Here is a 25801-nt window from a genome sequence, read left to right on the forward strand (position 1 = left end):
GTTATAAGCGTTTGGGTACAATTTGTTAGTGGATAGAGAAGAGAGGGTCATATTGGAAGTTCGGGAAGGTGATAGGAGAGTGGAGGGTGGGGCCTAAGGGGGGGAGAAGACAGAGGAGATCTTTAGTTGAAGAGGAGGGTCTTTACCGATTTACGGAATGTTAATAATGAGTTCTGTTGTCTAAGTTGGGGGGGGAGTTGGTTCCAGAGGTGTGGAATGAAGTGGCTGTAGGATCGTTTGTGGGCAGTTTCTGTGAGCAGGGATCTTCCGGGGGGGGGGGGGGGGTGCATAGGCGTATCTCTGACTGTGAGCGGAGGGTGCGAGAGGGGTTGTAGATGGGAAGCTTGGATTTTATGTAGGAGGGGGTGGTGGAGTAGATTCTCTTGTGAGCAATTGCCAGGGCTTTGAAAGTACAGCGTTGGCTAATCGGGAGCCAGTGTTCAGCATGGAGTGCCGGGGAGATGGAATCGCGGTAGTTGAGGTTGTGTAGGAGGCGGATGGCTGCATTTTGGACCCGTTGGAGGCGTTTGATATTATTTTTGGTTAGTCCATTACTACTGTTTAACTTGTTGATTTGACTCAGTACAAGTTTCAGGATCACTGAGGATTTCTTTCAGTTCCTCTACAACAACATTCTTAAAAATTGTTTCTGGTAGATCTCTTACATGTTCTTCCATAAATACTGAAGCAGAGAGTTCACTCAGCCTCTCCGCTATGGCCTTTTTCTCATTTGTGATCTAACAATCCCACAATGATTCTTTCATGGGATTTCCATTTTTGATGTATTAATTTTTTTATTTTACACTTCTCCCTCTGTATTCGCAGTTTCTACACTCGCAATTTCGATTATTCACTGGTTTTGTTTTGTTGGCTTTCCCCCGCCCCAGTCCTGCGCCCACACTAATAAACTTACTTTTCCCTGGCCGTCGGACGGTACGCTGTTACTCTTCCCTTTGGCTTGCAGATAGCTCCGATTGTCAAGTACCTCTTCTGATTGGCCAGCAGCCATCCCTGGCACCACCCTCCTTCGTTGTGGTAACTCGCTTGATGGATAGGTTTCTCCTGGAACAGAGCAGCGCCGCGCACAACAAACAGTGAAGCGTCCTCTTTTCCCCTGCCTCCCTTTCTCCCCTTCCGTGGCACAAGGGGGAATTAGAAACAGTCCCCGGATTTTTAAACAGCTGCTGTCAGGCGACACCGAGACGAGAAAAAGAGAAAGCACGGCACGGATCACTGAGGCGGGTGGTAAAGAGTGCAAAGCTGAGCAGAGTCTGGGCAAGTACATAGAAATAGTTATTCACGATTCCTCCGTATTCACGGGCTGGCTCTGCCCCTAAACCCCGCGAATACGAATGGAGAGAGTAAGCAATGGGATCATACTCTTCCTTCTCCTCTTCTATGCAATGTTTAGAAAAGAAGCGCAGGCTGGGAAAGAAAGAAACTACAGATTTTACTAGATTGATTTTATACAGAATTCATCCCATTCTTCTAAAGTTTTTTCTAGAGTTTTCAACTAAATCTGGGATAAAATGGTGTGGCAGCTATTTTAAACCACATTTAAAGATAATGAATAGAAATGGAAAAACAAACAAACAAACAAAAAAAAAAACCCAGGGACACTTTGCGGGAAAACACTTTGTTAGAGCAGAGCACTGCATGAATAACTTTATGCTGAGAACACTAAAAGGACATTTTAAAAACAACCTAGGAACGCAAGACCTTTGAAGTTATAATGATGAAATATTTTGACACCCACCAGACAAGATTTAACTAAGATCTAGGTTTCCTATCATATTATAAACCATGAAATTATACTGCCTTTGTCACTCTCTCATCCATCAATCTTTCCCTACTTCTCAGCCAACCCCCCAATCCCTAATTCTTCCTGTCAGACTGTCACTGGAATGCTTTTATGTTTCACTTATATATTCTGATATATGTCATCTGCTCATTTCTGATCTGAAATTTAAAAAAATACTGCTTTCAAAAGCTAATCAAGTAATGCACTGTTAGTCCAATTAAAAAAGGCACCCTCTTATTTTCTTTTTTTGCTCTGTTTTGTAACCAACTCTTAATAACACTGATAGCTAAATTTATATCATCTTTTTATCCCTTGATAATATTCTTCTTGGGGGGAAGGTGGGTTAGGAGCCTTACTATTCTCTGGAAGTCTACAATATTATGATTTCATTCTTGCATGAATATGACTAGATTACTAGCTGGGACCATAGCTGGTCTCTTTAGTGTCTGCTACAATTACAATTCAACAAACAGAAGTAGTTTCTGCTGCAATCTTTCTGTGTATCCTGGAGCTCGTGACCAATTACAAAGAGATATCTGTGGACCAGGTTTTAAATGAGAACCCTGCAGTATTGTCTAACACACAGATAGCATGCTCCCAGACTTGAATTCAGTCCCAGCTGTCACTAACTGAAAAGGCAAAAAAAAGAGAAAAATCCAAAGGGAATGTAGCCAGAGGCAGGGAAGGACACTGTACTGTCTGTAATACATGCAAGATCATCACACGAACCACCTTTCTGCATCAGTCTCCACAGACTACAAACCCCTATACCTGAATGTTCCTGAAATTAAAGTGGCTTTTCTGGTTTTCACCATCCAATTCCCAACAAGCATGGGCTAATTAGACTAGAACAATTTATATTTGGCTAAGAAAGTTAAAGACGCTAGATCCAAGTTTCAAAATTTCAAGCATTAAACTCAAAATTTCTTTCTTTTGGCTGCACAGGCTTAGCCACATCTGGAAACACCACAGGTTTTACAGAAATGAAGGTTACACTACCCTTTTGCAGAAAGCTTTAAAGAACAAAACCCATATGCATGGAGAAATAACTCTACAAGTATGATGGCCTGGGTTTTTTTTTTGGTTTTTTTTTGGGGGGGGAACATATACACACGTACGTCGGGAAAGTCGATGTTGGTTTAACTTCTGACAGCAACTTTCTGGGAACGAGAAGGACCCTCCAAACCCTGGCAATTTAGGGGGGGGGGGTTTATACCAAGAATATCAGAAAGTCTTAACTGCCAAAGGAAACTAACAAAGCCTCTAATATTTTTAATGTCATTATCAGATAATACCACAAGAGGCTGTAGATAGGAACATGAGGTCCCTATTCTACATTCAAAGAGCTATGTAATGCTAATTTAGTATATTGCAGAGTTCAAATCTCAGAAAAACCTTCAACAGTAGCTACTTCATTCTTCATAGTTTTAAATCTTCCCTCGTGTAGTGCCAAAAGTCAGTTTAATTGCGGGCTATCCATCCCTGGAGGCTTTAATAGATCAAAAGAGAGTCTGCATTGTTATCTTTCTTGGACAACATCTTTCACTTAAAAAAAAAACAACAACCACCTAAAAAACAGATAGTACAATGTATAAGAACCCAGTTAAACATTTGACTAACCAAGTAAAATGAATTATATAAAATGTGAAATTAAAAAATTATGATTATATAAGTATACAGTAATTGAATAATATTCAATAAATCAAAAACTCTCAAATATCTTAAGAATCATAATATGTGAAATATAATAAAACTAGTTTTTTAACCCTTTATATTAACAGGTGCTAGAATAGATGTGTAGACTTAGGCATTTCTTTCTTTCTTTCTGTCTCTCTCCCTGGCCCCGTCTGTCTGTCTTTCTTTCTCTACCCCTCTGTCCAGCAGCACCCCATACCCTGCTCCCCCTGTTCAGCAGTAACCCTTCTTCCTTCCTTTTACCTCTCCCCTGTCCAGCAGCACCCCCTCCCTGCTCCCCCTGTCGAGCAGTAGCCCTTCTCCCTTCCTTTTACCTCCCCCCTGTCCAGCAGCACCCCTTCCCTGCTCCCCCTGTCCGGCAGTAGCCCTTCTCCTTTCCTTTAACCTTCCCCCTGTCCAGTAGTACCCCCTTCTCCCTTCCCTGTTCTCTGTCCAACACCCGCTAGGCCGGGCAGCCTCGGGGCTTTTGCTAGGCCGGCCCACCTTGCATTATCAGCTGATTTCCTGCCCTGATCTCTGACGCCGGCTGACTTTCTGCCTTCTGACTATGCTGCCGCTGCTGCTCTGGGGGTGAGAAGAGGAGGTGTCCCGGCAGCGGCAGCATAGTCAGAATGCAGAAAGTCAGCCGGTGTCTGAGATCGGGGCAGGAAATCAGCTGAAGCAGGCACTGCGCATGTGCGGCATGGAAGCACGGACGCACAGAGATTGAAGTGCGCATGCGTGCTAAGGTTTTTATTATAGTGGATGTGTGAATAATGTGCTCAGTGAAAATTATAACTTCATACAGCAGTATGAGAAGATTATTTCAAAACCTTCATAGCACATTATTTGAAACCACAAATTAACCACAAAAAAGATAAGCACTACACTGTATAAAAAGAAATTAGTTTCTTACCTTGCTAATATCTTTTCTAGTAGATAGTTGTGTCGTTCTGGACGGATGGGTAACATCCCCATGCTCGCAAGCCATGCAGGATTCCACTTCAGCTTTTGAATTCCTTCTCCTTCACTAAAAGGCTCTGCTGCCCCCTTTAGTTTGTACCAAAGTAAGTGATAGTGATAGCCCCATATAGAAACACATGTGAAGGAGGGGTACAGTGAAACTCTCCATACTACAACTCTGTTCTGCTCTGAAAATATAACAAACATGTTAAACGCTGCTATTGAACAATCAAAACATCATGCCAAACAGAAACATTTATGAAGCTCAAATAATACCCCAATGTGTTATAGCAATAGATTATTCTTCATACCCTTAAGGTCTGACTGACATCCAAATTTCAGTTTGGACGCAAATTCTCTGACTGAGACAGTAGGCAGGCGCAGGAGATAACTGACAGGGCGGGGCTCCAGAATAACACACCTATCTACTAGAAAAAATATTAACAAGGTAAGAATCTAATCTCTTTCTAGTACAATAGGTGTGTCATTCTGGATGGATGCGATGTACAAAAGCAGTCTCAGAAATCTAGAGTGAGACCACTGCACTGAAAATTAACATCTTTCAGTTATAGTTTTGATAGCCAACAGTTGAATTACGAACACTAGCAAGTGCAGGGCTAGGCTCCTGGAATCCAGCTCCAGAATCATCAGCTAGCCCTGTCTAGCAGTAGAACTTTCTCCTGCGTGAAAGCACAGAAAATAAATTTTACCTACAATCAGTTTCAGACTCCACAAACAACTTTAGAGGGGCAACAATATCACCTACAAATTTCAACATGTCCCATAAAATCAGTGTAATAATTACTGCATCTCAAGTTCACACCAACTATTGCCACCAGTTCTGATTTTCAGAGCCAATGCTGTTATAGGGGAGAATGGAAAAAAAAAATGTACCTTCCACTGCTCATTCTTGCTTCATTGTAGGGCTGAGTAGAGAACAGCATAATGTGATGGCTGCCTTTGCAATGCCATTTCTCCAAAGATTAGTGATGAGATGAACTGTTCTACCACTACCAAAGCCCGTTTCATGTGCAGGACTGGTCATCAGGCTGGCATGGGACATAGAAGCCACAAGAAAGTCTCCAGCATTTCCACATCAACTTAAACAGTAATACAATTAGAAACCAAGCCTGGGATGACCACGGCTGGAGCTGACTCATCCACCCCCCCCCCCTGCAGTTCTGGATAAACTCACCTTTTCAAAAATGGCCAGAAGGTTTTCACATAGCAAAGGAAAAACTATATATCTTCTCGTCTCCCAAAAACTTTCTGAAAGCCAACAAAAATAATTCCCTTATTTTTAAAATGATCTGCTATCAACATGGTGCAGCTTTAAAACCTTTGCGGCACCATGCTTTATCATAACAGGGAGATATTGTAGCTAAGAGGATCTAAGCTATGAAGTTGAACAGCAGAAACTCCCAGTAACAAAGCAGCAGTTCCAGAGAAGACTTCAATTTATATAACTATTTGGGAACAGACTTAAAGATCTCAATATGTATATACTTTGGAGGAAAGGCGGAAAAGGGGCATATATGAAAGAGATGTTTAAATACCTACATGGCATAAATGTGCATGAGTCAAGTCTCGTTCATTTGAAAGGAAGCTCTGGAATGAGAGGACATAGGATGAAGTTAAGAGGTGATAGGCTCAGGAGTAATTTAAGGAAATACTTTTTTACAGAAAAGGTGGTAGATGCATGGAACAGTCTCTCGGAAGAGGTGGTGGAGACGGAGACTGTTTGAATTCAAGAAAGTCTGGGATAGACGTGTGGGATCTCTTAGAGAAAAGAAGAGATAATGGTTACTATGGATGGGCAGACTGGACGGGCCATTTAGCCTTTATCTGCCAGCATGTTTCTGTGTTTCATTGTTTTCATAAACCAAGAAAGTAGAAATGAATAACACACCTTGACAATTCTATTCCCATACCAAGCAACCTCAAGTATCTATCTCACTGGAGCCACATATAAGCATCATTCAAGCCAAATTGACAACTGGAAGTGAACTTCAGAAAGATGATTTTTAAAAATGAGTTCCCTGAATACAACATTCACATTTTTTAATTGGGGGAAGGGAAAGGAAATCTCCTACAACAGACCCACTGCCAACAAAGGTACATTCATACATTAAAGAATTTAGTAGGTACTGCTGCTCTCATTGGCCCATAGTCCAGTTTTGATCTCAGTTTGAAATGTTAATCCATGATTAAGGGCTTAAGTTATTAAATCATGTTCATTCATTCATTCATTTTAATTATTTATATTCCGTATATCCTACAATTCTATATGGATTACAAATTATTCAGGCACTCAAGCATTTTTCACCTTACCTGAGAACAAAAGGATATTTCCTTAAAGCTTTTCTCAATAGCAATTTGTTTTGTGTCAGGGCTGATGAGGTAAACTTCAGACTGGCCAATCTAAATGAACATAAAAAAGGAACAGATTTTCAAATATGTATTTTCTGAATATGATGTCATATTCAAAACAAGGTCAAACTTATTCATTTGCTGCAGATGTTCTCCCTTGCCACACATTCATTCTGCTTTAGACACAACAATTTAAAGTTGTTCTAATTACTTTTCCTTTGCACTAATGCAATCACATTATAAAACAAAATTTTAATTACTTTGCATTAGCTAAAATGATATTTTGGGCTTTATTACAAGTATTATTCAGAAAGCTGAATACTGAAGAGCATTTTTCCAAAACTCACCCAATACATATTTTGTCAGTTTTGAGTTATGTGATTAATTTTGTGTATCAAGGCAAGATACATTTTGGCAGCGGGAGAGAGTGGGCATCTCTCCCGCTGCAGGGAGTGGGGGGGGGGTGTTGTGTGGCAGTGGGAGAGCATGGGAATCTCTCCCGCTGCTGGAGGGGGTTTGCTTGGCAGCCGGAGAGAGTGGGCATCTCTCCCGCTGCAGAGGGGCGATGTTGTGTGGCAGCGGGAGAGATTTCCATTCTCCCCCCCGGAACCTAGAATTAGATGGCTGACCAGAGGGATGCCTACTCCCTCCAGCCAGCTGGTCCGCCTCTTCAAAATGGGTCTTCCCCTCCCTTGGGCATCCTGGGATTCACCGAGAAGGGGCCTGAGGCTCTGATTGGCCCAGGTTGTTTAAGGTTCCTCCTCTCAGTCTGCCAGTCTCCTCTCAGGTTAAGGCCCCTCTTTCAATCTGCCCATAGGAGTGGCCTTAAACATCCTGGGCCAATCAGAGCCTCAGGGCCCTCCTGAAAGGCCAAATCCAGCACAATAGAACCAACGCTGTGCCAGTAACCTGGTCCGGGCCTGACGGCTGGTGCTTTTTTTTTCTTCTTATGGGAAAGAAGCCCTCCGGACTAAGGAAATCCTGTACTCCACGGGTGGGGAAGGGACCTGGGAGGGCCCAGTGTTGCCCCCCCAAGTCGGTACTATAATCTGCTGACACCCCTGAACTCAACTGAAGCCTGAGTAACAGGAGAAATCAGCCTTTACGAACAGGAGCCCACATCAGATAGCCAGGAATGACCGGAATAGGAGCCATTCATCCTGCTAGAGAGAGAGCATACTAACTGGCTAGGAGGGACTCCATCCAAGATATATGCCTGCCAGTCAGATGTCTATCTCCACTTGCTGGTACATGTATGCTATCCCACTAGTCTTTGGATTCATCTGCTGCAGGCGCTAAGGAAACAATCAGATAATTCACATATCTTTTGCAATATCCTAACAGCTGTCCCCTTCTGTGCCTCATCAGCTGGCAGTATTATCTTTAGATGCAGAAAAAGCATTTGATAGGATAGAGTAGGTCATATGTTTCATGTTCTTGAGTGATTTGGATTGGGTTCACAATTCATTGCTATGGTAAAGTTGTTATACAGATCAAAAAGTACCCACAGGTTTGTCCTCTTTCTCCCTTGCTATTTAATTTGGCCTTAGAACCTCTATCTGCATCTTCAAGGGAACTATACAGGAGAGGACAACGATTACGGTTGTTACAAAATGGAGTTCCTTTCTGTTGCTATTGATCTTTTCAAGCATCCACGTCATCCAGATATCCCTCCAATCAGATGAACACCTTCCACTCGATGAATAAATTCAAACCTTCTGGCACCAAAGTACATAAAGCACAGTTACTTACCGTAACAGGTGTTATCCAGGGACAGCAGGCAGATATTCTTAACACATGGGTGACGTCACCGACGGAGCCCTCGGTACGGACCTTTTTAACTAGAAGTTTCTAGTTGGCCGCACCGCGCGTGCGCGAGTGCCTTCCCGCCCGACGGAGGAGTGCGTGGTCCCCAGTTAGGATAAGCCAGCTAAGAAGCCAACCCGGGGAGGTGGGTGGGACGTAAGAATATCTGCCTGCTGTCCCTGGATAACACCTGTTACGGTAAGTAACTGTGCTTTATCCCAGGACAAGCAGGCAGCATATTCTTAACACATGGGTGACCTCCAAGCTAACAAAGAGGGAGGTGGGATGGTTGGCCATTAGGAAAATAAATTTTGTAACACAGATTGGCCGAAGTGTCCATCCCGTCTGGAGAACGCATCCAGACAGTAGTGAGTAGTGAACGTGTGAACTGAGGACCAAGTGGCCGCCTTGCAGATTTCCTCGATGGGCGTGGAACGGAGGAAAGCTACAGAAGCAGCCATAGCTCGGACTCTGTGGGCCGTGACAGTTCCTTCCAGAGAGAGACCGGCCCGAGCATAGCAGAATGCAATACAGGCAGCAAGCCAATTTGAAAGTGTCCGTTTGGAGACAGGACGACCCAAACGGTTGGGATCGAAAGACAAAAATAGCTGAGGGGATGTTCGTTGAGCTCTGGTACGATCAAGGCAGTAAGCAAGGGCACGCTTACAATCCAGCGTGTGCAACGCCTGTTCCCCAGGATGCGAGTGAGGCTTAGGGAAGAAGACGGGCAACACAATGGACTGGTTGAGATGAAAAGCCGAGACCACCTTGGGAAGGAATTTAGGGTGGGTACGCAGAACAACCTTGTCATGGTGAAAAACAGTGAATGGTGGGTCAGCAACCAGTGCATGCAGTTCGCTAACCCTCCTGGCAGAGGTGATGGCAATTAGGAAAAGCACCTTCCAGGTAAGAAGCCTGAGCGAAGTAGTGGCAAGAGGCTCAAACGGAGGTTTCATGAGTGCTGAGAGAACCACATTGAGGTCCCAGACGACAGGAGGAGGCTTGAGAGGCGGTTTGATATTGAAGAGACCTCTCATAAATCTGGAAACCAGAGGATGAGCCGTGAGGGGTTTTCCGAGAATAGGCTCATGAAACGCAGTGATGGCACTGAGGTGGACTCTGATGGAGGTAGTTTTGAGGCCAGCATTGGACAGCGAGAGCAAATATTCCAATACAGTTTCCACCGCTAAGGAGGTGGGTTCCTGATGATGCCGGAGACACCACGAGGAGAATCTGGTCCATTTCTGATGGTAACATTGGAGGGTGGCCGGCTTCCTGGAGGCGTCCAAGATGAGGCGGACCGGCTGAGATAGGTTCTCTGGAGAGGTCAGCCCGAGAGAAACCAAGCTGTCAGGTGGAGCGAAGACAGATTGGGATGCAGTAGAGACTGATGCTGCTGCGTAAGTAGAGTAGGAAACACAGGAAGGAGAATGGGTTCCCTGGAGCTGAGTTGGAGCAGGAGTGAGAACCAGTGTTGGCGAGGCCACCGAGGTGCGATAAGAATCATGGTGGCGTTGTCCTTGCGGAGTTTGGACAAGGTCCGCAACATCAGAGGAAGTGGAGGGAAGGCATACAGGAACCGATCCCTCCAGTCGAGCAGGAATGCATCCGGAGCCAGACGGTGAGGGGAGAAGAGTCTGGAACAGAATTGGGGCAGCTGATGGTTGTGAGGTGCTGCAAAGAGGTCCACCTGCGGAGTGCCCCATCGAGCAAAGATGGAGAGCAGAGTCGGAGGGTCCAACGTCCACTCGTGAGGTTGAAGGATGCGGCTGAGATTGTCGGCCAGAGAGTTCTGTTCGCCCTGGATATAGACCGCCCTGAGAAAGAGATTGCGGTCCGTGGCCCAGGTCCAGATGCGCAGAGCCTCCAAACAAAGGGGGCGAGATCCGGTGCCGCCTTGCTTGTTTATGTAGTACATGGCGACTTGATTGTCTGTGCACAGGAGGAGGACTTGAGGGCAGAGAAGATGTTGGAAAGCCTTGAGGGCGTAGAACATGGCTCTGAGTTCCAGGAAATTTATGTGATGACGACGCTCCTGTGGGGTCCAAAGTCCCTGGGTGCGTAGATCTCCTAGGTGAGCTCCCCACGCGTAGGGGGACGCATCTGTGGTGATGATCATAGAGTGGGGGGGCAGATGAAAAAGTAGACCCCTGGAAAGATTTGAGGAGTTCAACCACCATTGGAGAGATTGCTGAAGAGATGATGTCACAGAGATGGGATGAGAAAGAAGATCCGTAGTCTGTGACCATTGGTTGGCGAGAGTCCACTGAGGCGTACGAAGGTGGAGACGTGCCAGAGGAAGGACATGCACCGTCGAGGCCATGTGACCCAGGAGGACCATCATCTGTCGGGCAGGAATGGAGGGATGCATGAGTACCTGACGGCAGAGATGGAGCAGGGTCCGCTGGCGATCGGAGGGGAGAAAGGCCCTCATCAGCGTGGTGTCCAGAACTGCTCCAATGAATTGAAGTCGCTGGGTGGGAAGCAGATGCGACTTGGGGTAGTTGATCTCGAACCCCAGGAGGTGGAGGAGAGAGATGGTGTGATGAGTAGCTTGTAGCACGAGTTGAGATGAAGGTGCTTTCACCAACCAATCGTCCAAGTAGGGGAACACCTGGAGGTTGTGAGATCTGAGGAAGGCCGCCACCACTATAAGGCACTTGGTGAAGACTCTGGGGGAGGAGGCGAGGCCAAACGGTAGCACTTTGTACTGATAGTGGTGGTGTAGCACCTGGAACCGCAGGTAGCGGCGAGAATTCTGATTGATGGAGATGTGAGTGTAGGCCTCTTTGAGGTCCAGGGAACATAGCCAGTCGTGATGAGAAAGAAGAGGGTAAAGCGTGGCAAGGGAGAGCATTCTGAACTTTTCCTTGACCAGACACTTGTTGAGGTCCCTGAGATCGAGAATGGGACGGAGGTCTCCCGTCTTTTTGGGAACCAGGAAGTAGCGGGAGTAGAATCCCTGACCCCTTTGATCTGGAGGTACTTCTTCGATGGCATTGAGAAGGAGGAGGGATTGAACCTCCCTCAGGAGGAGGGGTGTTTGAGATGAGTGTGAAGCAGACTCTACGGGAAGGTTGTCCGGTGGAAGAGTCTGGAAGTTGAGAGAGTAGCCGTGGCGGATGATGTTGAGGACCCACTGGTCCGACGTGATGACTTCCCAACGGCTGGAGAAAATGGTGAGACGACCCCCGATAGGCTGTGGAAGAGGCAGCGAGGGTGGATGACTGGCTATGCCCTGGAGAGAAGAGTCAAAAGGGCTGAGATTGTTTAGCAGGCTGAGGAGGCTTAGAGGGTTGAGTGGCCTGAGATCGAGCCTGGGCATGGTGCTGCTGTTGACGGGGTCGCCGAGATTGTTGGGGAGGCGGATTGAGTGGCCTGGCTGAGAACCTCCGCTGGTAAGATGATTGAGGCCGATAGGGTCGGGCAGGCGGAGCCTTCTTTTTCGGCTTGATCAGGGTGTCCCACCTGGTCTCATGGGCCGAGAGTTTCTGGGTGGTGGAATCCAGTGACTCTCCAAAGAGTTCGTCCCCGAGACAGGGGGCATTGGCCAAACGATCCTGGTGGTTGATGTCCAGGTCGGAGACTCTGAGCCAGGCTAAGCGACGCATGGCTACGGCCATGGCAGAGGCCCGAGAGGTGAGCTCGAAGGAGTCGTATATCGAGCGGACCATATATTTGCGCATTTGGAGAAGGCCAGAGATGTGTTGTTGGAATAGCGGGACCTTGCGCTCAGGAAGGTACTTCTGGAGGGCAGACAGTTGTTGGACCAAATGTTTCAGATAGAAAGAAAAATGGAAGGAATAGTTGTTTGCCCTGTTGGCAAGCATGGCATTCTGGTAGAGCCTCTTGCCAAACTTGTCCATGGTCTTACCTTCTCTGCCAGGAGGGGTAGAGGCATAGACACTGGAGCCCTGAGTCTTTTTTTAAGGTGGATTCAACCAGAAGGGACTCATGGGGCAATTGAGATTTGTCGAATCCAGGAATAGGGATGACACGGTAAAGGTTGTCCAGTTTACGGGGGGCTCCCGGTACCGTGAGGGGATTTTCCAAGTTTTTGTAGAACGTTTCCCGTAGGATGTCATGCACGGGAAGCTTGAGGAACTCCTTAGGAGGTTGCTCAAAGTCTAAAGCCTCTAAAAAGGCTTGAGACTTTTTTGAGTCAGATTCTAGGGGAAGGGACAGGGCAGCAGACATTTCTCTCAGAAATTTAGAAAATGAGGACTGCTCTGGTTTAGAGGTGGCATCGGGTGCCGATGGTTCCTCATCAGATGAGGAGGGATCCTCCTCGGTACCGAGAGGAGTTTCCTCCCATAAGTCAGGGTCCCTGACCTCTGGTGCATGTCGAGACACCGGGGTGGAGGGCGCGGTATGGCGAGTCTTGGACAAAGACTTTCCAGAGCGCACCGAAACGGTACCAGGAGAGGACGACCGGCGTCGATCTCGGTCCCGGGAAGAATGCCGTCCCGCCTGGTGCCGAGGAGGATCCAATGTGGCCTGAGAATGAACCACCGGATCGCCATGGAGTTGTTGGGCCGAAAGGATCGGCATGGAGGTGTTCACAGGTACCGAAGGGGTGGACACCGGGGGCTCGGTACGGGGCTCGGGCCGGTCTGGTACCGGAAGGAGCGGTGCCAGGATAGTGGGCAACAGGTGTTCAAGTTGTTTCTTTAACTGCTCCTGGAGTTGAGCCTTTAAGATGGCCGAGATACGGTCATCTAGGGGTGGCATCGGAACCGCTTTCTTTTTCTTCGGTTCCTTGGATGCCGCTCCACGCCCCGGCGATGAGGAGGCCGATGACGAGGCACTCACCGAGATCGGGGCGGAGCGTTTGCGGGACCGGTGCGATGCCGGTAGGGATGGTGTCGCCACCGTAGCTGGAGGGCGCTCGAGGGAAGAGGAAGGCTTCTTAGCCGGCTTACCTGGCGCCAGCGACGCCGATGTGGGGTCGGTCGGTGTCGAGGTCGACGGTGCCGATTTTTGAGGTACCGCCGTTGAAGTTGAGGAGTCCATCGCCGACTCGGTGCCGAAGAGAAGAGTTTGTTGAATTCTTCGGTTTTTAAGGGTTCTCTTTTGAAGAGTGGCACAGCGGGTGCAGGAGTCCGCCCGATGCTCCGGTCCCAGACACTGCAAGCACCAATTGTGTGGGTCGGTGATGGAGATCGGGCGTGCACACCGCTGGCACTTCTTAAAACCGACCTGCGGGGGCATGAAGGGGAAGATAGCCTCCGCAAAATCGAAGCTCGAGGCCTGTATACTGGCAACAGGCCCCGCCGGGGCAAAAACGAAAAAAGCAAAGTTTTTTTTTTTTTTTTTTTTTTTGCAAATCAAAGAAAAATAAACCCGAAGGTAAAGAAAGAAAAAATAAGGAAAAAAAGCGCGAGCGGGAAGGCAAAAAGTGGTTTCAACGGCCGTTGAAAAAACACACGCGTCTTCTTCGCTCCGCGGAAACGAAGAAACTGGGGACCACGCACTCCTCCGTCGGGCGGGAAGGCACTCGCGCACGCGCGGTGCGGCCAACTAGAAACTTCTAGTTAAAAAGGTCCGTACCGAGGGCTCCGTCGGTGACGTCACCCATGTGTTAAGAATATGCTGCCTGCTTGTCCTGGGATAAAGATAAAAACCAATGCTGCTCTTTCATAACTAATCACTTCCTAATGTCACCCCAACATGCATTTGGCAGCAATTGCTCCAACACGATACATTTGAAATCAGAAAAACTGTGTCCCATTTCATTGCAATGGTCTACCAAAGACTTTTCTTAACATTTTTCTTAACATTTGACAAAATATCTGTGTTCTATCATTCTGGTTTTTAACTGTCTTGAGGTTTGTCCGATATAGATTTTATCACATTGGCAGATCAAAGCATATATCACATAACTCAATTCACAATTAATCCCTGATCTCAAATTAATCCCTCAATGTGTCTTGGGGTTAAACTCTGATGTATACAGAAGTGCTACATTAATAAGTGTGTGTTTGGTAGTAGCATGTTCTGTGATTCACAGAGATATTTTTTTCTCCACTTAATTTTTGAATTAATGGGAATTCCCCCACACGCAGGAAAGAGTAGATGGTTTTTGAGATTTTGGTATTTGACTACTCTTAGCCCTTTTGTATTTTTTCTGGTAATTGAAATCACCCATTATTATACGGCTGCTCAATTTGACACCTTTCCTACTTCCTTACTAGGGACGTTCACTGGGCCAAAGTACACTATACAGGAGTAGATCAATACGTTTCGAAGACACCAGTATTGAAATAACTGCTGCCAATTGTTTGGAGAGTTCAGTTTAAGGCAGTGGTCTCAAACCCGCGGCCCGGGGGCCACATGCGGCCCACCAGGTATTATTTTGATGCCCTCTGTATGTTTATCATAATCACAAAAGTAAAATAAAAAAGTTTTTTGATCATATGTCTCTTTAGCTATAAATTGCAATATTATTATTAAGACTTAGACAAAAGGAAAGATTTATAAACTATAAAGAGTTTTACATCATGCAAAATTGTCATTTCTTTAATAAGACATTAACTATTTTTTCTGAGGCCCTCCAAGCACCTACAAATCCAAAATGTGGCCCTGCAAAGGGTTTGAGTTTGAGACCACTGGTTTAAGGTATTGACAATTATGTATCGTGCTCTTTATGATCAGACACCTTGGTATTTGAAGCAGGTTTTTGGCTGTGTATATTCCTGGAAGAAACTTAAGATCTGAGTCATCAATGCAGTTAGTGGTTGAAGAGGCTACATGTGTGACAACATCACAGGCTGGCATAAGCTGCCAGGTAAATATGTGGTTATATAAGAGATATGACCAGTTTCGTAAGACACTTAAAATATATTTATTTGTGTGCTAATTTATTACCGACACTGAAGAGGAATACATGGATATAATGAAACAAGAGAAGAAATGATATCTAGCAAATTAGTTGTATTTTTCCTCTCTTAGAATGTGATATCTGTTGGCATCGATTTTTATGTATGATTTTTTAATGTAACTTGTGTAGGTTTTAAGCGGGCGACAAATTTTTTAAATAAATAAATAAGATCGTTAAGTCTGCAAGGGTAACCAGTTTTCAACCTTGCAAACATCCATTTCCTTCTACCAGCAGCTTGTCAGCTTTTCCCAGACAGCCAATAAAGTCATGCTGTGAAACACAAAGTAACTTTCTTATCTTTATTTGTTATTTACTATTTCACCTTTCAGTGTTGCCACCATAAAGTAGTTTACAGACTAAACTATGGCCAGAAAAGAATGCCATTTTTCAAATAGAACAGGAGTAATAGCAATAGAAAGCAATGCCTCACCACAACACATACCCAAAGCCTGTCATATCACTAACCAACTGTGCTTAAGTCAATGGGGAGAAAAATTCTCAGTGCTGGGAGGGGAGAAGCTCTGGTCTCATGTTACCATGACCTGTATATAATCCATAATGCAAATTGTAAAAATGCTTCAGCAATTGCTTAAATACTGTAGCACTTCTTTTAAGAAGCCACAAAAGTTTTCCTTTGCTTTTCACTTGGAGAGAGACATCCTTCCAAAAGATCGGGCAGTATCCCCTTGCCAGTCAGGTTTTCAGGATATTCACAATGAATATACATGAGATTGGCATGCAATGGAGGCAGTATAGGCAGATCAATCTCCTTCACGATATTCAATGTGGATATCCAGAAAACCTGACTGGCAAGAGGGAAACATTGGTTTATAGATCACTGAGAAAAAAAAAAAAAAATCCCTTGCTGTTCCCCACCAAAAGTCTTTGTTTATTCATGCAGCAGGACATTGAGGCATGGAGTGGAGATACTCTTCCAACCATCCTATAACAGTGACACCAGCTAACTTCAGGACGTATAATAAAAGTTATAATATGTGTGACTGATCAGTAAGATCACTGCTTTAATACCAAGCTAGACCAAGATGGTGTGTGTGGGGAGGAGGACGGAGGGGCTCTACAGAGAAACCAGAACTGCAACAACTCCCCTATTTATGACAGGGGTGATTGTAGAGATCAAGTAGGTACAAGACTATCAACCTAACTAGGAATCAGACAGAAGTATCCAAGACAAAAGAAGAATGACTAACTTGCTTCTATAGTATTTATTTGCTGCTACAAGCCCTTTGGCTGAAAGATCAGACCCAAGTTGTATGTCTAGACTTTGTGACAGATTTAAGTTTCAAAACAGAAGCAAAGCAAAAAAAAAAAAAGAGAGAGAGAGAGAGAGAGAGCATGAAACACCTGAAAAGCACACTGTGGGATTTCTGCCTCATTCAGAAAGGCTTTGGATACTTTTTCTCTGAAATGGTTTTCCCACGGACTGTAGATGTGTTTTCCAGGAACAGGGCTTTAAATACCCTGGTACTATATCAGAATAAAACAAAACAAAGAAAATAAGATGATGTGTTAAATTAGTCCAATAAAAAAAATATATATCTCATTTTATGTTTTGTTTTATTTCCATATACTGTATTACCTTTAAGATTCAAATCTTTTTATTGTTGAACAAACAAAAACTCAAACATTTACAAGACAATAATGATTCCAATCCAACCTTGGTTGAACACCCAATCCCAGAACCAGTGCAATAACAAAATCTGACTTTCCTATTCTCTTCCTTTCCCCCCACCCAGCCCATATGCAACCCATACCATATAAACAAAATGGCCACTAGTACAAAACATAACCATCAAGAAACTGTTAGGTGCTACTACAATTTATTCAGTAACAAACTATACCCATTGGGTGCAGGGTTTGCAGACATGGGTCCCATATTTTCAAAACAAAAAGTTTTCATTGACGTATGAGGTAGTTATATGCGGAACGTTATTGCATATTAAGCCCCCATGGACTGCTATAAATGTCAGTTTTTCCGTATTATGACCGAGATAGCCATGCAAATGATTACTCGCAATTGGAAGAATTGGGATCACTTTAGTTTTCCTTTTTGGTGGGTGAGCTTATGTTTAACTTATAAATATGAGAAAATGAATGCTGACATGCTGGGGCATAATAAGATATTCAAATTAGTTTGGGGACCATTGATGTCTTTTGTAGATTTGCTATAGTTGTCCTTTATCTTTATTTTCCATTGTTTTTCGCCCATACATCCAGGGGGGATGGGAGCGGGAGGTAGGGGGTATATCTTTTGTTTTGGTATTATTCCTGTGGTAATGATGGATGGGGGAGGGAATTTTTATCTGTTGTATAGATACTAATTGATTATAAGTGCTTGGTTGATTATCATTATTTGTATATAAATTGTATTTAACTTTTTTGGCATTAAAAACTAAATAAAGTTTAAAAAGAAAACCTAAAAAGTTTTCTCTTCCGTGTCCTCCTGGCATCCCTCCATATATTACCTTCAAAAGTGGACTAAACTCAGCTACCACACCATTTTACTTGGATATCTTGGAAATCATGCCTGCTTAGGCTGCCTTCAACTGTGTGTAATACTGCAGGCCAAGAGAGACTGGAGTTAAAATGCCTTGTCCACTATGGTGAACTGAGTTTTAAATATCCTATGGCTCAAGACACAAAGAGATTATAACATTACCACAAATAAGCCACTTGTGTATAAATATTTTTTTTAATAAAATCAATTATCTTTTAGACTATGGGATGCAAGAAGAATGAGAATACCTATCAATAATACTACATTTAGGACGCTTATTGTATCCCTAATCAAGGTGCCTCATTACAGAAAGCAAGGGGAGGATGGGTAATTTCATAAAAAGTTACCTACAAAAAATGTCAAAGAATACACCTATTTTAGCAAAAGCAACATAGACACTTAGGTGCCTTTATACCAGTGGTCTCAAACTCGCGGCCCGCCAGGTACTATTTTGAGGCCCTCGGTATGTTTATCATAATCACAAAAGTAAAATAAAACAGTTTCTTGATCATATGTCTCTTTAGCTATAAATTATCTAAGTCTTAATAATAATATTGTAAAAGTAAAGATATATAAACTATAAAGAGTTTTATTTACCTCATGCAAAATTGTAATTTCTTTAATAAGACATTAACTATTTTTTCTGAGGCCCTCCAAGTACCTACAAATTCAAAATGTGACCCTGCAAAGGGTTTGAGTTTGAGACCACTGCTTTATATAGTGCCTTCCAGACCCAGCGCCAACGCCACTCAAATGTCCTTATACTAATATACACCCTCACCAAGGTGGATACAAATGTGTGCATACTTTATGTACCATGTATTCTGCAAACCTGGCCAAAAATAACTCCCTGAGAATGCCTATATACAGGTTGCACAGAAGTAGAAGTTATCTTTTTGTCCCTAGTTTCTGTACTTTTATATCCCAACTTAATTTTTTTGAAAGCCTTTTCCCCACATATGAAATATGATTTACAGGCAGAAAATGTTTTGCAAAACTACTCCAAACATTGAAAAACATTTTATTCTCCTAACATTTTGCTATAATATTCTTCTTATAAACTCACATGTAGAATGACGTGTTCAGCTTTTCTAATAGGCCTACCCCAAATGTATCTGCTTAAAGTCCTTTCCTATGCTACTTATCTTTGAAGAGATCACTATAATGCCTGCATATGACTCTGAATAGGCTCAGTAATGAAGCACCCCAGTATATTTACATTTCTAACAGGCAAATCTTTCAAAATTCTTCATATCTTAATCTCTTCAGAGATGAAAATTTCCTGACCACAATGGTGGACCTGGTTTAGTGGCCACATGGGGCAGAACATCCTCTCATCCAGGAAGCATGAACAGCTGTAGGACCATGCATATGTCGGCTTTGTTGATCCTCTGCCCTGGAACAGGAAATTGGCATCAGAGAGGTCAAGGGCTAGCGGCCCTGCAACCATTCCAAGCAATCCCCTCTCCCACATGCTACCTACTACTGCTGTCCGATTCAGGAAAAAAAAATTTGATTCGATTCAGCCTATTGAACTGGTTTTTCGATTTGATTTTCCTGCCCAATTGGGTGTTTTTTTCAAACATCCTGGTAGGTTTATTTTATAGCCTCTTCACCCCCTTTGCCTTCTCCTAACCACACTGGCACTGTGATGTAAAAAAAAATAAACAAACAAAAAAGACTTTTCCTCTCTCTCTTAAATCCTAGCTCACACAGGATACACGTTTCAAATCTGGCATATTATAATCAGAAAATGGAAAATAAAATTAGTTTTTCTACCTTTTGTTGTCTGGTCATTATTCAAATCTTGTTGGTCCCAGGCTCTGGTTGTCTTCTGATAACTTGCTTGCCAGGGTCTCCTTCTTTCTTCTTTCTCCGTTCTAACCATCCATCTGCCATCTCTGTCCTCCCCTTCCGTTTCCCTTCCCTCCCCAGGAGATCTGGCATCTTTCCTTTTTTTTCATCTCCCTCCATAGATCCACCTTTTCTTAACTACCCTTTCATCCAGCATCTCTCCCTCCTTCCCACCACCCCAGGGTCCACCATCTCTCCTTTTCTTTTCCCAACTACCCTCCTATCCAGCATCTCTATCCCCCGCTCCACACCATCCATTGTGTCCAACTTTTCTCCCTTTCTGTTCCTTCCCTCCCTAAATCCCATTGTCCATCATCTCTCTCCCTCTCCTCTATTTTTAGACCCATTATTTCTCCCCCCCAAAGTCCGGCAAATGCATGTCTCTTTGAACTCCCCTTCCCTCCCTCCGTGTACTTCTACACCAGTGCCCCCCCAAAGGTCTGGCCCCCCTGAAGGCGTGCACCTCCCCCTGAAGGCCTGCACCCCACTCCTGAAGGCCTGTTCCCCCCCTTGAAGGCCTGTCCCCCCTGAAGGCATATGCCACCATCCCTGGCCTGTCCCCCCTTTGAAGGCCTGCACCCCCCCTTGAAGGCCTGTTCCCCCCTTGAAGGCCTGTTCCCCCCCTTGAAGGCCTGTTCCCCCTCCTGAAGGACTGCGCACACACCCCCCGGGAAGGCCTCCATGTTCCCCCTGGCATCCCTGCACCGTTTACCTCATAGCTGCAGTCTGCAGCGAAGATCGCGGTTACAGCATCTTTGTAAACTTGCTTTGAGCTGTTTCCTCTGCTGCGGTCCCGCCCCTCATCTGACGTCAGAGGCAGGATTGCAGCGGAGGAAACAGCTCAAAGCAAGTTTACAAAGACGCTGTAACCGCGATCTTTGCTGCAGACTGCAGCTATGAGGTAAACGGTGCGAGGAGGCCAGGGGGAACACAGAGGCCTTCCCGGGGAGAGGGGGGGCGCAGTCCTTCGGGGAGGCCAGGGGGGGAAACCAGACACCAGCGAGGGGGGCGAAGCCGGAGACCAGCACAGCAGCACTTCCCGACTGACTCTCCCTCCTCCCCTCTAAAGCAGATGGGGCACTGGCTGGCTAGCAAGAGCAGCGCTGCCGCTCCTGCTTTAGGGGACGAGGGTCAGATGAATCGGGAAGCCGATTTTTGGGGGGTTTAAATCGATTCAAATCAATTCACCTGAAGTGAATCGGTGAACCGATTCAAATCATGAATCGGGCAGCACTACTGCCTACACCCGGGGCTGACTGGCCCCACCCTTGATAAGCTAGAGCCTGATCATATTATTGAAGGAAGTCCACCTGCAGTGTCACATGCTCTTAGTAAATGATCCCCCAGCCAAATTTAGCTAGGATCAATGTTTTACAAATTATTTGAGATCACCACCACATTGCTCATTAGGGACTCACAGGTATGAACAAAATTATCTCTCTCAACAGTAAGGCAACCCACGGAGGCAGGAGCAGGGACAGTTAGAAAAATTTTCAGTTTGTTTTCAAATACTTTGGCTGGGGCATCAGCGAGGGAGATATCCCTTTAAGAAAAGGAGATAAATGAAGGCATTAGGCCTACCCAATCTGCCCATCCATGCCACCTATTCTCCTTTAGAGATCCCATGTACTACTCCCAAGCTCTTGAAATCAAGATACAGTGGTACCTTGGATTACGAGCATAATCCGTTCCAGGAGCATGCTCGTAATCCAAAATGCTCGTTTATCAGAGCGAGTTTCCCCATAGGAAATAATGGAAACTCGCTTTGATAGGTTCCCCCCCCCCCCCGAGGCCAGCAGCGCTGCTCCCCCCCATGAGAACTGGCATTGCTCCCCCCGAAGGCCCCCCCCCCGTGAACCGGCACCCTCCCCCCGCGATCCGCACCCCCCCGCCGCCATTGGGCACCCCCCCCCCCCGCCGCAACCTGAGGTCCCCCCAGCCCACCCAAACCCTCTTCTTACTTTGCTGTAGCCTCTGCAGCGGCACCGGCACCAGATCTGCTTCCTGTGCTGGGCCTTGAGAGTTCACGTTCGATGTGAACTCTCAGCCTTGAGCATGCGCACATGCTCAAGGCCCAGCACAGGAAGCAGATCTTCAGGCACCGGCACCGGCACCACGCACAGGACATGCTGGTGCCGGTGCCGCTGCGGAGGCTACAGCAAAATAAGAAGAGGGTTCGAGTGGGTTGGGGGGGCCTCAGGTCACGGTGCGGGGGGGGTGCCCGATGGCGGCGGGGGGGGGCACGATAGCGGCGGGGGGGTGCCGGATCGCGGGGGGGGAGGGTGCCAGTTCGCAGGGGGGGGCGCTCGCAAATCGAAGCACGCTCGGTTTACGAGGCGCCAATTTTGCGAATGTTTTGCTCGTCTTGCAAAACACTCGCAAACCAGTGCACTCGTAAAGCACAGTTACTTACCGTAACAGGTGTTATCCAGGGACAGCAGGCAGATATTCTTAACACATGGGTGACGTCACCGACGGAGCCCTCGGTACGGACCTTTTTAACTAGAAGTTTCTAGTTGGCCGCACCGCGCGTGCGCGAGTGCCTTCCCGCCCGACGGAGGAGTGCGTGGTCCCCAGTTAGGATAAGCCAGCTAAGAAGCCAACCCGGGGAGGTGGGTGGGACGTAAGAATATCTGCCTGCTGTCCCTGGATAACACCTGTTACGGTAAGTAACTGTGCTTTATCCCAGGACAAGCAGGCAGCATATTCTTAACACATGGGTGACCTCCAAGCTAACAAAGAGGGAGGTGGGATGGTTGGCCATTAGGAAAATAAATTTTGTAACACAGATTGGCCGAAGTGTCCATCCCGTCTGGAGAACGCATCCAGACAGTAGTGAGTAGTGAACGTGTGAACTGAGGACCAAGTGGCCGCCTTGCAGATTTCCTCGATGGGCGTGGAACGGAGGAAAGCTACAGAAGCAGCCATAGCTCGGACTCTGTGGGCCGTGACAGTTCCTTCCAGAGAGAGACCGGCCCGAGCATAGCAGAATGCAATACAGGCAGCAAGCCAATTTGAAAGTGTCCGTTTGGAGACAGGACGACCCAAACGGTTGGGATCGAAAGACAAAAATAGCTGAGGGGATGTTCGTTGAGCTCTGGTACGATCAAGGCAGTAAGCAAGGGCACGCTTACAATCCAGCGTGTGCAACGCCTGTTCCCCAGGATGCGAGTGAGGCTTAGGGAAGAAGACGGGCAACACAATGGACTGGTTGAGGTGAAAAGCCGAGACCACCTTGGGAAGGAATTTAGGGTGGGTACGCAGAACAACCTTGTCATGGTGAAAAACAGTGAATGGTGGGTCAGCAACCAGTGCATGCAGTTCGCTAACCCTCCTGGCAGAGGTGATGGCAATTAGGAAAAGCACCTTCCAGGTAAGAAGCCTGAGCGAAGTAGTGGCAAGAGGCTCAAACGGAGGTTTCATGAGTGCTGAGAGAACCACATTGAGGTCCCAGACGACAGGAGGAGGCTTGAGAGGCGGTTTGATATTGAAGAGACCTCTCATAAATCTGGAAACCAGAGGATGAGCCGTGAGGGGTTTTCCGAGAATAGGCTCATGAAACGCAGTGATGGCACTGAGGTGGACTCTGATGGAGGTAGTTTTGAGGCCAGCATTGGACAGCGAGAGCAAATATTCCAATACAGTTTCCACCGCTAAGGAGGTGGGTTCCTGATGATGCCGGAGACACCACGAGGAGAATCTGGTCCATTTCTGATGGTAACATTGGAGGGTGGCCGGCTTCCTGGAGGCGTCCAAGATGAGGCGGACCGGCTGAGATAGGTTCTCTGGAGAGGTCAGCCCGAGAGAAACCAAGCTGTCAGGTGGAGCGAAGACAGATTGGGATGCAGTAGAGACTGATGCTGCTGCGTAAGTAGAGTAGGAAACACAGGAAGGAGAATGGGTTCCCTGGAGCTGAGTTGGAGCAGGAGTGAGAACCAGTGTTGGCGAGGCCACCGAGGTGCGATAAGAATCATGGTGGCGTTGTCCTTGCGGAGTTTGGACAAGGTCCGCAACATCAGAGGAAGTGGAGGGAAGGCATACAGGAACCGATCCCTCCAGTCGAGCAGGAATGCATCCGGAGCCAGACGGTGAGGGGAGAAGAGTCTGGAACAGAATTGGGGCAGCTGATGGTTGTGAGGTGCTGCAAAGAGGTCCACCTGCGGAGTGCCCCATCGAGCAAAGATGGAGAGCAGAGTCGGAGGGTCCAACGTCCACTCGTGAGGTTGAAGGATGCGGCTGAGATTGTCGGCCAGAGAGTTCTGTTCGCCCTGGATATAGACCGCCCTGAGAAAGAGATTGCGGTCCGTGGCCCAGGTCCAGATGCGCAGAGCCTCCAAACAAAGGGGGCGAGATCCGGTGCCGCCTTGCTTGTTTATGTAGTACATGGCGACTTGATTGTCTGTGCACAGGAGGAGGACTTGAGGGCAGAGAAGATGTTGGAAAGCCTTGAGGGCGTAGAACATGGCTCTGAGTTCCAGGAAATTTATGTGATGACGACGCTCCTGTGGGGTCCAAAGTCCCTGGGTGCGTAGATCTCCTAGGTGAGCTCCCCACGCGTAGGGGGACGCATCTGTGGTGATGATCATAGAGTGGGGGGGCAGATGAAAAAGTAGACCCCTGGAAAGATTTGAGGAGTTCAACCACCATTGGAGAGATTGCTGAAGAGATGATGTCACAGAGATGGGATGAGAAAGAAGATCCGTAGTCTGTGACCATTGGTTGGCGAGAGTCCACTGAGGCGTACGAAGGTGGAGACGTGCCAGAGGAAGGACATGCACCGTCGAGGCCATGTGACCCAGGAGGACCATCATCTGTCGGGCAGGAATGGAGGGATGCATGAGTACCTGACGGCAGAGATGGAGCAGGGTCCGCTGGCGATCGGAGGGGAGAAAGGCCCTCATCAGCGTGGTGTCCAGAACTGCTCCAATGAATTGAAGTCGCTGGGTGGGAAGCAGATGCGACTTGGGGTAGTTGATCTCGAACCCCAGGAGGTGGAGGAGAGAGATGGTGTGATGAGTAGCTTGTAGCACGAGTTGAGATGAAGGTGCTTTCACCAACCAATCGTCCAAGTAGGGGAACACCTGGAGGTTGTGAGATCTGAGGAAGGCCGCCACCACTATAAGGCACTTGGTGAAGACTCTGGGGGAGGAGGCGAGGCCAAACGGTAGCACTTTGTACTGATAGTGGTGGTGTAGCACCTGGAACCGCAGGTAGCGGCGAGAATTCTGATTGATGGAGATGTGAGTGTAGGCCTCTTTGAGGTCCAGGGAACATAGCCAGTCGTGATGAGAAAGAAGAGGGTAAAGCGTGGCAAGGGAGAGCATTCTGAACTTTTCCTTGACCAGACACTTGTTGAGGTCCCTGAGATCGAGAATGGGACGGAGGTCTCCCGTCTTTTTGGGAACCAGGAAGTAGCGGGAGTAGAATCCCTGACCCCTTTGATCTGGAGGTACTTCTTCGATGGCATTGAGAAGGAGGAGGGATTGAACCTCCCTCAGGAGGAGGGGTGTTTGAGATGAGTGTGAAGCAGACTCTACGGGAAGGTTGTCCGGTGGAAGAGTCTGGAAGTTGAGAGAGTAGCCGTGGCGGATGATGTTGAGGACCCACTGGTCCGACGTGATGACTTCCCAACGGCTGGAGAAAATGGTGAGACGACCCCCGATAGGCTGTGGAAGAGGCAGCGAGGGTGGATGACTGGCTATGCCCTGGAGAGAAGAGTCAAAAGGGCTGAGATTGTTTAGCAGGCTGAGGAGGCTTAGAGGGTTGAGTGGCCTGAGATCGAGCCTGGGCATGGTGCTGCTGTTGACGGGGTCGCCGAGATTGTTGGGGAGGCGGATTGAGTGGCCTGGCTGAGAACCTCCGCTGGTAAGATGATTGAGGCCGATAGGGTCGGGCAGGCGGAGCCTTCTTTTTCGGCTTGATCAGGGTGTCCCACCTG

At 46.7% G+C, this 25801-nt stretch overlaps 1 protein-coding gene across 4 annotated transcripts in view; it reads right to left on the reverse strand.

The window, feature by feature from the left end:
- Window positions 1-25801, reverse strand: part of TBC1D1 (TBC1 domain family member 1) — a 322295-nt gene that overhangs the window by 233501 nt on the left and 62993 nt on the right. For all 4 annotated transcript variants that reach the window (XM_033947569.1, XM_033947560.1, XM_033947546.1 and 1 more), the window contains exon 3: window positions 6770-6859. In XM_033947569.1, coding sequence (XP_033803460.1) covers window positions 6770-6859 — 90 coding nt within the window. The remainder of the gene's footprint in view (window positions 1-6769; window positions 6860-25801) is intronic.

This window comes from Geotrypetes seraphini, chromosome 1 (assembly GCF_902459505.1).
Source record: "Geotrypetes seraphini chromosome 1, aGeoSer1.1, whole genome shotgun sequence".
NCBI classification, from domain to species: domain Eukaryota; kingdom Metazoa; phylum Chordata; class Amphibia; order Gymnophiona; family Dermophiidae; genus Geotrypetes; species Geotrypetes seraphini.